The sequence below is a fragment of the Lepeophtheirus salmonis genome, chromosome Z (assembly GCF_016086655.4).
Source record: "Lepeophtheirus salmonis chromosome Z, UVic_Lsal_1.4, whole genome shotgun sequence".
NCBI classification, from domain to species: Eukaryota; Metazoa; Arthropoda; class Copepoda; order Siphonostomatoida; family Caligidae; genus Lepeophtheirus; species Lepeophtheirus salmonis.
Genome location: NC_092584.1, coordinates 8,748,748 through 8,763,993, shown reverse-complemented (window position 1 = coordinate 8,763,993; position 15,246 = coordinate 8,748,748). Strand labels below are relative to the sequence as shown.

Sequence of the window (15,246 nt, the reverse complement as noted above, 5' to 3'; positions counted from 1 at the left end):
TACCCATTAAACTATATTCAAATAAAGTGAGTCTACCTAATAAATTCTCAAAAAAATGAAAGTCACAGAGTATTTTCTTGAAATTGTGCCAAAATCCTCATAGAACTCATAGATCCAATCCCTCACTTTGTTCATAATGCAATGAGCCAATGGGATGGCTTTTAGCACCTGTAGTTAATGTTGTATTAGGCTGTTGCTATTACAAGATGGGCGGAAATTAAGTATGGAGGTGAATTGAGGAGGGGGGGAAGCGAAAGGCAAGCAAATTTCCCCCACCTGAAAAGCAACAGTTCCTCTGTGTTTTAACAGTTGATTATTATAAACAATAGGATATCTACAGGTTGGAAATATTTTTGTAAAGGAATTAAAAAAACGTGAGTATAGAGTCACTTAAATAATGTTTTATATATATATTAATCAATCTTCATTGAAATTCTATCTATACTGGGAAGGGGATTTGATACAAAATATCCATATCCTTTTCGAGTACTTTTTAAGACTCGTCTTTGAGGAACAATAACAACAACAAAAATCGTCTCATGTTCTTTTTCTTCTCCTCTTCATTTTTATCTCCTTTCACACAAGTTATGAAAGAAACAGGTGTAAGAAAGTTTGACGATATTATTTTGTCATCAATCCATTGCTTCACAAAAAAAAATTATATATCAAAATTTATCAAAGTTTTTTGTTTTTTTGTCATTAAATAATTTTTCTTTTTGGGATTTACATTTTATTTTATTTTCTTATGTGAATTATGTATAAATACATACAATTTTGCTGACGTCAGACGCGGATCTAAGCTATCTGTATATTATGCACATAATAAAATCCACTACAGGGTGATGACTCAAAAATTAGAATCACCTTCGAGGTCCTCCAGCCTGAGTTCTAAAAGTATGATTTTTTTTTTTTTTTTTTTTTTTTTTTTTTTTTTTGAAAGGGATAACAAGAAACTTGGATTTGATGCTTGTTTTGTTTTTGTGCGATGCATGTTTGAGCAGCAAGCAAAAAGGCAAAGGGTCTGCAATCTCCTCTGCACACAAGTCAATCTCCCACAAGAAGATTTTCACAGTGGGCACTCTTCTTAACAGGAGAATTGCTCGCTTCTTGGCTGAGTCAAAAGATCAGGTCGAGGGAACTTTCAGGATCAAACATCCAGCTTCTGACGGCAGTAAGATCCCTCCTTACTCCTTCAAGGTTAACAAGAAAGTAAATACGGTTGTCTACAACAAGGTCCTGAGGTACCATGTCTTGTCATGATTGAAGAGCACGTTCCCCAGGGACAACTATGTGTTTACCCAAGACGGTGCTCGACACACGTGTCCAAGAGGTTGTAACATTTCTGTTGGAAAACAAGGCTGCCTTCTGGCCTCCATTGACTTTGATGTTTGGTGTGTCTTGGAGGGTAAGACGAACAAGACTTCTCACCCAAATTTCGATGTTCACGGAGGAGTGGAACGACTTGTCCTCAGACTTCATCAAGGCCAGCTGTACTTCTGTTCATCCTCTTATTAAATCATTTAGAATGGAGGGGGACTTATTGAATAAAAAATGTAGTAAACTTTAAGTTACCAACTTTTGCATCAAAAGTGTACCAAAAAAATATGTAGAGGTGAAAATGGCTTTTAAGATTTACTAATTTTTGAGTGCTCACCCTGTAGATGAAGGTATAATAATTATCTATGGAATTCATTGAATAATTGTTTTAATTGAAAATCACACATTAATTTAATAGTTTTTCTATTATTAGAAAAATTGCCCTTCGTTGCTCAATAAAAGGAAAATAGAAAAATAGTGCATATATACATCAATATATATTAAATATCATTATTCGGCCAAATGATCCTTCCGCAAAATGTACATTCAGCGAATTTTTCTTTAGGGAAATGTTCGTTCGGCAAATATCCCTTACTCAAATTTTCATTTGGAATAAATGTTTTCCGCCAATTGTCTGCTCATGTAAAGAAATGGAGCTTGCATGACAAATGTCATGGAAAAAGATTAATTTTTATAAAATCTTGTTCCCGAATTTACATTTAATTAATAATTGAAGTTTCCTTTTTATTTATATATATTTATAACTTCCTAATCAATCTATTCTGAATTGTGTCCATAACAATTTCATTTTTGTCCTTAAATAAAAACTATAAGCATATCAACAAAAAATAACATAAAATTTTGCAAACATATAAGAATATTTCAGCCTCTTCACTTATTAAAAACCCTCTCTAAAGTACATAGATAGTACTCCAAATTTTTGAACCCTCCAACTTTTATGAGAGAACAAAAGCCAATACCAGATTCAAATACTGCTTTAACGAGGTATCAAGGCTACAAAATTGTTAAATGGAATTTTTAACTTTTCTTAATTACATTTTAATTTATTAATACTATTCAATTAATTTACTAGTAAAGCTATGATATATTTACCTATTACCTAATGGCATTACACATATAGTTAAATGACTTTTATAAGGTTAAGTATATAGGGTAGGGATTTGAAATCCGGAACAAGTTTAGACCTCAATATATAGGTTACCCTCAGATATATGTTAATGAAAGTGTGCTGATCAAATTTAACTGACAAAACTTTATAAGAAAAATTACAAAATCCCTGAGGTATCATAGGAATGCGATCACTGGATTGCTATTATTATGTTCCTCAGCGGCAAGAGCACGCCAAATGAGATAATTGAGTTAAAGAAGTTGCCCAAATCAAGTGTTTACGATGTTACGAAGGCTTTCAGGAGTCTGATGTATCGAAAACATCTGCAAAGAAGACTCATGATCTGTTTAAGAGCAGAAAAACGAACTTCATACTTCCTGAAGGTCCTGTAGGACCAAGGAAATATTGTCTCTTAGTTACCCAAATATGCACACCTTAGATTATTATGTGTGTAGGGGGGTCTTGAAATAAATTGTAACACCCATTATCCTTAAATTTTTTGGATTTAAAATCCCTACCTTGAACGTATATTTATGTAGTTTAAAAGCCCAATGTTTCCATCTACTTTATTTATTTCTAAGAAAAAATGTATTAAAATATTTTTTAAAACATCTACATATAAGCAAATAATTCATTAGGAGGGATTTTATGTACGAGCATACCCCCTATGTCCGTACATTTGATCAGTTATATAAAAGTCTCATAGTACTAGAGCTACCAATTCAATTTCAATATAGATTTTCATCATTGACTAAATCCTTATTGAATTTCACCTTTAAATTATATTTTATTGAATCCCCAATCCCAAAATGATTATTGCTGGTTTTGTTTCGGTCCTAGTTTATTTGGTCTAGACAAGTGTATCTTAGGAACTGTCCCATCGGTCCATAGGAATATCTCTATTGTGGACCGGTCCTAAGCGATCCGTCATTAAATTTATCCTAAAAATCTCAATGGTTGATTTAGCAAAATAAGATTTATGAGATATTTTGTCAAAAAATATCCCTATTTTCATTTTAATACGAACATATTAGATAGTTACTTAATTATATAATTAATTCCATTATATAAGAGAATAATAAAAAAAGGAAAAATATATTCAATGACGTCACGAGTGATCCATTTTATCTCCTTTAAAGCACCGGCATGTGGGACTGGATGGAACTACTTTAAATTGTTAAATTATAAATTATCGACATTTTTATGAAAAAATCCTAGGATTGACATTTAAGGACCGGTTCGAAGACTGAAAGTCCTAAAGACCGTTCCCAAGAACCCAAAGTCAAAAGGACCTTTCACAAAAAGAGAAGAATCCAAGGAAAAGTACAAATGGTCGTGGATCCGGGTCGTGGACCCGGATCCAAAATATCAGGGTACTCTATAAGTAAAATTGTAGTGTCCCCAAAAATATAAGACCCGATCCGGTTTTGGTTAATCAAACTTTTTACGGATCTTAAAAAAGATCCGAGGGATTTTTCGGATCTTGAAAAGCATATATTATTATTTAATCCTTGTTTAAAAAGAAAGATGTTATCTATATTGAAATTAGCCTCACTATCCATCGTAAATACTGCTTGGAACGGCATCTACATAAACAGATGCTCATCCTTTCATCTAAACAAAACAGAAAAATAGGCACAAAAAACCTTGTTTATTAGCTTCTTCACTCCACTTCTAGAATTAGTATTCAGCAGCTGTTGAGAATTGTTAGCAACTCAAAAATAGTTCATTATAACCCAACCAATCAACGTTCATAATATTGATCCGGAGTAAAGATGCAGAAAAGTCCACTTTTGACCCTAAAATGTGCTGTATATGTTTGTATGTCAAGTAAACGCAGTCCCGTGGTTGTTCAACACGGCCTTACCTTACTAACAGAAGAGTTTACACTGTCTTTGGTTGTCAGCTGAGAATGTTTCTTGGTTTTTTCCTCCTCAAATTAGGTTTCTGAACATGGATTGGTTGAATTAGAATGAGCTATAATTAAATAGTAATTTCATATTTGGGAAGAATTGCTTAGCTACCAACTGATTTTGGGGATTTTTTGTGTTTCTTTTCATGTGAGAGGTTGTGATATAGAGTAAAGGTAACAACGTGACTAGGGTTACTACACAATCACTCTAATAATAAGTAATAATGATGTTCAATATTAGTAACATTGGGTTATTCATTGTTTGGGAGTCAGTTAAATTGTAAGCGTAATCTGGGCCCTATTTTATTCACGTCGGAACTTTGGGTAAAAGTCTTATATTATTTGATACAAGTGTACGGGGGGGAATCAATTTCCCGGGCTATTTGGAGTATTGCTGTTGTTGTTGTTTTTTCTTTGTTATATTTGGACCCCTTTTCTTTTCTAAGCATAACTTGACATGCTAGTCAAAATAACACATCATACATAGTATGGAAGTCCAAAGCTGCTCTTGTTCGAGTAAGACATTGTATTTAACAACCAACTACATTTTTTTTTTTTTTTTTTTTTTTTTTTTTTTTTAATGTCAAAACTTGGAAAACCCCATGGGACTCCTTTTCAAGTTAAAAAAAAAAAAAAAAGACAACAATAGAATAACAAGACAGAAAATATTATTTGTACAACATGACAGTTTAGGCAGGTGCTTCGAAGCACAAAGTCAAGGAATAAGATAGTTTTCTACTATGTATCCCCAAATGGTTTAAACACGTGGAAGATCGTTATGAAATTATGTTGAGCAGTAAAAATCAATGTGATTTATATTCCCCCATTCTTTTTGTCTACACACATAAAAAAGATAATTACAGAAGAAGATTTCCATTTTTTTTTTTTTTTTTTTTTTTTTTGTAAGACATGGTCGTATCAAGGAGACGTGAAGTTGTTATAAGAATCATGTTTAATAAACAACAGCTGTGTGAGGGTTGAGCTTCTTGTTATGATTTAATTTTTGTTCTATTTGTTTACACATATTTATCAGAATGACAAAAAAAAGTTTCGAGTCAAAAGAATCAACAGTTTATAATTATGTATTGAGTATGTCGATTTTTTCCCCTTTATAGCTTTTGTTGAATAGAAAACCACCTCAAACTTTTTTGACAAAAGTTAATCGTATTAATATTATTTTCTTTAATCTTCTCTTTTCAACTCATTGTCAAAAGAAGATCTAAATAGTATAGGTCAGCGTCAGCTCAAAAGCAATCTTGAACAATGAAAATCAGAAATCCCAAAATTGAATTTCCTTACTCTATAAATATCAATTACCCAATGTTTCATTGACTTATTTAGGTCAGAGGGGGGCCAAGACTTGAAGTAACATTAAGGGACGACTTTATGACCGTTATTACGAGGTTTCATTATGCAACCAAAGGATAGCTGAAACCAAAATCAACAAGTTTTGTTTTTAGTCAACCTTTTATATCTCATATCTCAGAGCTATGTATAAAGGACAACTCGTTTGCAATATTCTCTGCATCAGTGTCAATGGCGAAAAGGCTACAGAGACCGTTGGTTTTATCCTCCGAACTGCCTACTACATCAAGAAGTCATTTTTAGCCTTAGAGAGCCAAAAGGGACCAAAACTTATTCAGTAACAATATGGCCGACTTCTGGTTGGTCTCCATGTGGCTCTCCTCCAGCGCTGACCTCAACCCTCGGGCTTTGGACTTTAAGGCATCTTGGAGAAGAGTGTCTGCTGCACTTATCTTCCAAATTTTGATTCGCTCAGAGCTGCCAACATGACATTTTGGTACGCCAAGTACAGGGCTTCCATCGTGGAAAGCTGTAAATTTGTTCACTGGCGTATCAAGGCCATTATTGCTTCTGAAGTAAAACATATTAAATAAACAATATAGCTAAATATAGTATTTGAACATATTTCAAATTGGCTTTGATTTGTCTGTTCTTGATTCCTATTATAACCACGTTTTATTTAGACAGGCTACCACAAGTTTTTAGTCCTCATATTTGTATATTTAAATTTAGATGATGGGTTGAGATACCCAAATAATTATATCCTTAGTTGAGGGCGTATGATTTTTTTCTTATACTAATTTAGAATGGAAAAATTTGCAACTTTCAGAGCAATTAGTGGTACCTCTAAAGATTTAAAAAAATAATTTATTAATAGAAAAGAAAGATATAGAGTTGAATGATATAAATGTTAATTATATGAAGAAAAAAAAATTTAAAAATGAAATTTTTAATATGAAATTTTCCAAAAAAAATTCAGAAATCCACATTTAATGACAAAAATTATTTTCTTTGGGAAAAAATTAATTTTCAAATATTAAAATTTTCAGCCATGCTTCATAATTTATCTGAATAACTCAAAAAAATCAAGTATATAGCAAAAACTCTTTAATTTTGGGGGCCAGAGCTACAGAACCCCTACAGCCAAGAATATATATTGCCCAATATTCAAAGAATGATAAATTCATCATTTTTTTATTCTTTTTAACTTGTACAATCAGCATATACAAATTACAGCTATATATTTAGCTTATCTCAAAATGTCCAAATGAATGAAGTATTACTTAAATGTTAGAATCCTATTTTTTTAAATCATATGTTCCTTTTAACATTCTCAACAAAATGACAAGCATTCCATTTCTCCACAGACAGTACCTCTTCGACATGCCCAAAAGCTTTCTGATCCATAGAGCCTTATCAACGCAAAATCATCATAGAGATGGGATTCATCTTATTAATAATAAAAGTAAGTCTGCTCTTGACAATTTATATTTATTTTTTTAGTTAAAAAAATGGTAAAAAAATTGAGGTCTTTTAATTACTCCATATTTTAACTACTTTCAAATTGACGGCTTATATTTACAATAATATGGAATATAATTTGAGTGGAGTGGGGAACTTAGTCATGTTTGAATCCTTTTATTATTTAAGTAACTTTTTGGGTTAGTCGGAAAAATAAAGATTATGAATATTCATTTTCTTATTTACTCGTAAGACTCTAAGATCCTGTAATCAGGATCTAGTTTCAGAGAACAAATTATAGAACGTTGACGTCATAGTTAAGCAACCTGATAATTTTGACTATATAACTATTACACTTAGCCTTAAAGAAGTGGAAGGCCAATATTCAATTGGTTCCTATAGCACACCTGATACACGATATCAGAATCTGTGCAATTTTCTTAAAAATGGAGAGGCCAATAGTTGAAAAACAACTAGGGTTGTATGCGTGAAGATATACAGGGCTGGGCAGCAAAATGTGGACCGTTAATTAGTGTTAATTTTCTCATTAATGCAGGAAGGTTTAGTGATTATTTTTTGACATTCGGATTCAACCATCCCTTGTGGATAAAAAAACAAAAATAAAAGTTTCGTCATCTCATCATCATGAGTGAGCAAAAGGCAGGGCATCTCAGATCTTCCAGGAGATGTAGTTGAGGTAGCGAGGATTATGGACATTGTGAAGTGCACTAAGAGCCTTTTTTTCAAGGTTCCAAAGATGAAAAATGATGAAGAAGACCTCTCCAGGAAAGCAGGAAGTGGAGACCTCAATTGTAGTGTAAATCCAGAGTTTCTCTCCAGTTTGAAAAAGAAGATTAAAGAGAATCCCACCGAATCGAGGAATCACATAGCATGTCCTTGGCTGGTAGGATCATCAGAAGGGCTGTGAAGAGCAACTTGGGATTTTCCTTATTCACAGGGACTCCAAGTTACCTTCGGACAGGAGTTATTAATGCCAGGAGGCTTGAGAGTGAGTCCACCTTTTGCTCACCAACCCTCTAGTAATATATGATTTAATGTATTTAAAGTACTACAACGGTAAAGGATTCAAACTACGTTCGAGCCATATGTTACTGAGTTGTGTTTATATAGGATCATGAATTAATATAATTAATAAAACATCTTCAGGAACATTAAACTAATTAATTTACCCATATGGCATAATTATATAGCATAGGAACAAAAGCTGTTGATCATAATATCATAGAGATTGAATAAAAATATTCAATCACAGATATGAAAATATTCAATAATATTTTTGACCAAATGTCCCTTGGGAAATTTTCCTCTGACAAATAGTCCTAGAACCTTTGTTTTCAATCTGAGTATTTGTAAAATATTATAAAATGAAAATTGTAATGAAAACAATCGTCTAAGAACTTTTCTAAGAAATAAAAATATAATTATTAAAGGAAATTCTGTCAATATATAACAAGAGTATTTTATCCCTTTATTATTGTTCTTCATATCATAATTCATATTCGTATATATTAAGATTTGAATAATTTATAAACGCTGGTACATTCAAATGAATTCTGTTTGTTTTTGTTAGTGAGCCCTCTAGAGATTAAAGTACTCATTAGTCATCCCATCGTATTAATTTTTTCCTATAACTATTATTATTAATGCTTAATTTTTGAGGAGGGATGAATTGATTTAAGTATTATTGCATTGAGTAGTTATGTTTGAGAGTACTTATTAAAGGTAACTTTGTTTTTTAGTCGTTAGTACCGTGAGTAATATAGAGATCTGATAATTCCTTTATACATTCATTTCACGTTTGGTTTAATTCAGTTTCCTCACGATTCTACTCTAAATGAATTAAAAAAACTTAATTAAAATAATTGTCTTTTTAAGATTTCTTGAAAAATGATTGGCTTATAAATTAGTAGTACGGTTATCAAAAAACGTTATTACATTATAAAGGGAACAACTTTAAAAAGGTCAGAAAAAGAACTGGCCTATTGTAAAAAAAAAAAGGTCAGTTATAAACTCCAACTAGAATGGGGTACATGGTAGACCCCTAAAATCTCTCTCTCTAACATCAAATTGAGTAATGAATCTCAATTTTTCACAAAATCATGGTCGATTATGCATTCCTTATGTTTCATGTTACTTTGACCTCTTACAATTTTATTGGATCTTACTGAGACCATAACTAAAAAGTCAGTACCAAGTTTGATCAAAATTGATCAGTAACTTTTTGCATAATCTTGATGAACAATAGACAAACAGTGAAGAAAACATAATCCGTTCAACTTCTAAATGTCCCTGCATTTTATGTGCCCAAAAACTTATATTGAACTTTTTTGGAGGGACTAACAAAAAAACACATGGTTCTAGGGAAGTGAAGAAAAGAACCACATAGATAGGGTAAAAATTCGATGAAAAAGGTGCCACATGGTTCATGAATGTCCCCTAAAATAAATATTAAAAAAATAGCCTCTAGTTGGTCAGTGCGTGTCTTATTTATGGAATATTCATTGGGTGATTGAATAAAGTATTTGATGAAGGTAAAAAGTGATTCGATGCTTTTGTTTTTCTTCACGTATTTTTTGTTTTGTTTGACTGCATGAATGATTTTTACTATTTACACGTGTAATTCAATTATGTGGAGGGGAGAGAAGATGTAAAGGAATGGAGGAGGGATGCCTCAATCTTACATGGATTAAGAAAAACATTTAGTTGTTTTTTTTTGTGTTCCACTGACAACATAATAACCTATGCACCCCCACTGCCCGCCCAATTTGTTTGTAATTAAATTAACCGTAAATAATCGCATGAAATTGCATCCAACATATGTTCATCATCCATAAAAATGCAGAGATTTTCTACGCCTCTCTGACTTTTATATGCACAACAGAGTCTGGCATGGGGTTTGCATGTAACTTTTGTGATTTTTATTCACAAAGACGTATGTAAATTAGACTGTTCCGTTTTTGGGCTCATATCATCCCACCCCACCCCCCTACACAAAAAAAATTGCCGTTGACAAAATGAGAGTCTTCTCAAACCATTTTTGACGATGTAATGCTCATCTTATATTAAACCATGACAGGTGATAATTATTTAAGACATTTCAACACAATCAGGAGATATATTTCATCTATTTAATACTTTAAAAAATATCAAAAGATCAATAGGACCCTGATAGGAGTGGATTAATTAATTAAACCATGGTATCAATACCATGAAGGTGTATGAAGAGATATATGATTTGAATACATAATGGTAATAAAATTATTAGAATAAATCAATTAAAACTATTTTGACTTATACGAATTTACATGTAGAAAATTACTAGGAAAATTATCCCAATTATTTGTAAAAATCGGCATTATTCTAAAAAGCAATGTGAATGTTGACCAACACTGCATCTGGAACACTCAAATGTCAACGTTTTCCTACACATTGGGCATTGAAAAAGTATTAAATGAGGTGTAGACCTTATAAAAAGAAGGCCATTGTCTCCTTTTAAGCTTTTTCTAGCAGTTCATCTAAAAAATAAATTAGGAATAGGTCAATATAACGGAGAAATTATATTCATATAAGGAAGATAACAATCTGTTCAAACTTTCTTGATTTGACAGGCTTAACCATCAAAATCACTACTGACCAGTTAAATATAGGCCACATCCTTTTCCTTCATCTAATTATTCATCTATGGACAGCTGTTACTGCATACAAGAGATCAATTCCTCACATGGCCTTTTTATGCTTTTCTTTTTTGTATAATATTTAAGTAAATTAAATCAGGATCACAGCTACAAACGCTACAAACAATCAAATGAAGGATAGGACACTCTGCCGCCAAAATATCATGCACAAAATCTTTTAAGTTTAAAACTTTTGGACAACCCTGTGTATATTTTTTCAAAATCTCAAGCCCCCCTTGAGTGCCTCCAAGTACCCCAAAGGGTACACGTCCTCCACTTTTGAAAACCATTGTCTTAGACAATTGCTTAAATATTTAAAACAATGTGTACAATATTTTTTACTTGTTATGAAAAATGACCAATTTCTACCCCAAAATCCCATTTTTTCTCGAAATAGAAATGGCTTGATCAAACATTGCCAACGTTTTTAATTGTTTCCCATCAGAAAAGCTTTTTGTGTAGGGAGAAATATATTAACGCAAAATCAGGACACGCCATCGTACATATTAAGTGTGTATAATAACAATTAATTAGAAATGAAGCCGTTTTGACATTGAAGGTTAAATACATAAGATATCAAAATACATACAATGTGCTCTAAATCTAATGACCTTACTCCTCATTTGCAATGAAAAATGACGTAAAATTGTTCATGTATAATATAAAATTATTATATAGCTTCATATTGATATATAATATGTAACTGAAAAAAATATTCCGTTGTATGGAATTGTTTTTTTCTCAGATACACAAGTTCGAAGGATCATTTTCATTTATATTTTGATGTGGCCGGATTAGGCATAGCATGGATGCAATTCTTAATGAGTGCATCTTAAAAACCTGGTGTGTTTTTTTTAAGTAAGGAGGGGATATAGATTCAAAAATTAAGTTTATTTTTTCTCCCAAAAAAATGTTTGGGACTTTTTTAATAAAATTTTTGAGAACACTGCATAAGTTTGCCGCACGTCATACTTTATCTTTCTATCTCAAACTCGGAGACCGCAGAAATTGAAAATCGAAGTTCAATTATTTCAAAGGCCAAAAAAAATACGGAAATAACTTGGCTAAGTGAAATGAAGAGAATAAAATATTATTCAAGTATGAGGAGATATATGGGCAATTGAAACGTTGAAGGATCACGAAAGTAAATGGAAGATCTAATTATTTAGAGGATGTTGTAATTTGCCTCTAATGGAGTATTCAAAGAGCTCGATTCATGGACTGAGGGATGAGGCTGAAGGATATAACATCCCATTATGTAAGGTACTACCGATTTTTCTTGTATCCTGGCCTCATTCCTCAGTCCACGGATCCCCTCCTAGTCTCTCTCCTCCCCCATCTCATTTATTCTTCATTGGAGACAAACTCACAATCTTCTGTAGTTATTTCCATAATATGAAAAGTTGTTGTCGTAATCTCCAATTTCGAGATACAAGGAGAAAGTATGACTTACGTGCAAACTTGTACAATGTAACCAAATTTATTGATAATATTGATCGCATCAATTTTTTTTAATAACTTTGTCTGATCAATTGGGACCATATTTCATTTAATAATTTTTTTTCTAATTCATTTTTCTTTCAATGCAAAAAAGGTACTCTAATGATCCATTGAATGTTTGTCCACCCCTTATAGGAACGTTTTTGATTGGAAGGTTCCCAGTTATATAAAAGTAGGACTATCAATATGATATTTTTGTATTTATAAAGTTAACGGAAAGACATTCACAATTAAATATTTACATTTTTAACAAAAGAAATCAGATCTGATTACTTAGATATAATTTAAAGGATCAGAATATTAAATGGGATTTAAAAGGCAGAAATCTTGGAGCCTGTACTTCCAACGAATTGACCTTATTGACAAAATTATTGCTCAGTTTGAGTGATTTAAAAGATAATCCATTCCTCACAATCAATATCGAATTTACTCGACCTTCTTTTCAACCTAAAAATATAGACTTACAATCATATATATTTCCAATAAATCAACTCCGAATATCGTCATCAAAAAACGACCAACCCCGTTCAAAGTACTCCTTTGTTGAAGAAAATTTTTAAAAAAATGAGAACTTGATGTACGTCCCACCGAGTTTTTGGCCTCCGAACTAGCCAGATTGTATCAATTTATACTATATAGTCGTGACAATGTTGAGCTGGTTTTCATTTAAGCTCCCCAGAACAGCACGAGATCCATGTGAGCCGAGATAAGGAGAGCATTCACGAAAACAGAGAGACATTGTGAACGTAGAATTCGAGCTTTTTATTCATTGAATGTCAAATTGTTATTATAATATTGACTTTTGAGCACATTTTAATTTAATCGCTGAAGAAATATAGTCGTAACAGAGACTCACTTTTTTTTTTTTGTAGCTTGCATGCGTTTAGATGAACAACTCTTTAGTCTTTTGTATCTGATTCAAGTGTCCAATCTTTGATTGTATTTGATCAGTCGAGTCACATCCTCTGCTAAACAGTATGTAAACACACATTTTTTACAGATCTGTGTACATCATATTCGAAAGAGAGCCAGAGCAGACCACTGCCTTTGACAAATATATCAATGATGATACAGTTAGCCCCTAATTTATGGTTTCACAGTATGCTAATGTAAGACAATTAGTTTGTCCGTTGGGGAAAATATATATTTATGTTTTTTTCTCTTCTTTACTTTTTGGAGTGTTGTCAATGGTATGATAGCAAAAAAAAAAGTATGTCGTTTGTCAGTCAATGTAAAAATGTGGGGGCAAGAAAAAGCAGAAGTAAGTAACCATTAATTATCCTTAAAAAGACTAGAGGGTCATAACCGTGTCACACAAAATCTTTCGACCCTCCTTTCTTTTCCAATCATCGTTATAAGACATTCTCATGATGTCAAAATGAGGGAAAGGGTTGGTTGATATTTATATATATGAAATCACGGTAGGAAAACATCTTTAATGCAGTCATAAAATCTTATTTTTCTTACTCACTCATACTCTGGAAGAATTACATATTATGTATGTACATATGTCTATACCCCTACAAATATGTAATTAAAGAATGAATTCTTTCATCATCAAATAGGTACATGACATCCACCTCTCTCCATTTCTATATATATATTTTTTTTTTTTTGAGAAGGAAAGAGAATTTGTAATTACTTTGAATTAATTACGAACATTGTTTGATTTGACTTTTCAGAATCACAATTGTCTTTTTATGAACATATATATGATCAAAAGGTTTTTGACCTTTTGATTAAAGAAACTTATTGAATGATCAAATAACTAGGTATAACTATTGATATTTAATTGGTAGATTTTTGAGGGATTTTTTCCGCCAAAATAAGCAAAGAAAGAGCAGCACCCTAAACATCAAAATTGAGCAATTTGTATTTAAAGAAAAATATAATTTAAAGTAATTAATGGAAGTCCCATCCACCTAGCCGTAGCCGTAGTTTTACAAGTTTTAGGACTAATAGATCTAATATGCAAGATTGTGCATAATATTGAGATCTCCCCCCACTTGTATGTACTTTTGAGTAAAATATATTTTTTATCATGAAAATCACAGATCAGAGGCGTTTGCAAGATTATATTTGGCGGCATGGGGGAGGGGGGTTAATTTGATTTAATTTGATCTTTTTTGGAAAAATTCAAAAATTTAAATTCCTGGCTAAATTCTACGGAAATTCTTTGGGGGGGGGGCTACAGCTTAAAATTTGTATCCCCCGTTAACTGGGAGGCATAAATGTAATATCCCCTTTATGTATATGGACTTCAAAGAAGATTCCTATGTCAGATAGACTAAATGGAGTACTCTAATGTTTACTTATACCCAAGTCCAACTCCATTTGACCAATTAAAGGTGACTCGAACTTCAATAAAATAATCCTTTTAGACAGTTGCGGTTTTCATTGTCTTATAAATACTAAATTAGAGAAAGTACCCTGAGGCATATCGGTCAAAATTTCAGTTGTGAAATAGGGTATACAAAATATTACAGAGTGGTTTCTATAGTATAGAGCAAAGTTAATAGAAATACAAGGTTGTACCATAACGCATGTACGACTGATGTTTGACTTCCACCACCCTTTTAATATTGACGTCATAGGTTATGAGGGGTTGCGTGTATTCTCAAAATCTGTCTTTCTTGCCCAGAAGTCGATGCCATATATTAAATTCAAATTCTAGCAATAGTGATGTCATAGACTATGAGTGGTAGGATGTTTTGTCAAAATCTGTCTGTCTTGCCCAGGAGTCGGTACAATACATCATATGGAACTTTCTAGCAAGCTTGATTACATAATGGTCTAACCTATTAACCTTAGGGTGTGTTTGTGTTGTCTTAGTCTTTATTTAGAAACGAGAATCTGGATCCAGTGATATCCCATCCTGTCCAGGTAGACTTGAAGGTATTTAAAGAAGGTAAAGTCGATCCCCCCGT

The 15,246-nt window shown here is 32.3% G+C and overlaps 1 protein-coding gene across 2 annotated transcripts in view; it reads left to right on the top strand.

Annotated features, from left to right (window-relative positions):
* Positions 1 to 225: 225 nt before the first annotated feature.
* Positions 226 to 15,246, top strand: part of LOC121130436 (uncharacterized) — a 40,389-nt gene continuing 25,368 nt past the window's right edge. The window contains exons 1-2 of one of the 2 annotated variants that reach the window (XM_040726184.2): positions 226 to 374; positions 7,031 to 7,128. In XM_040726184.2, the coding sequence (XP_040582118.1) occupies positions 7,047 to 7,128 (82 nt within the window). In that variant the 5' untranslated portion in view covers positions 226 to 374; positions 7,031 to 7,046. The remainder of the gene's footprint in view (positions 375 to 7,030; positions 7,129 to 15,246) is intronic. The other variant, XM_071893660.1, reaches the window with a different exon arrangement.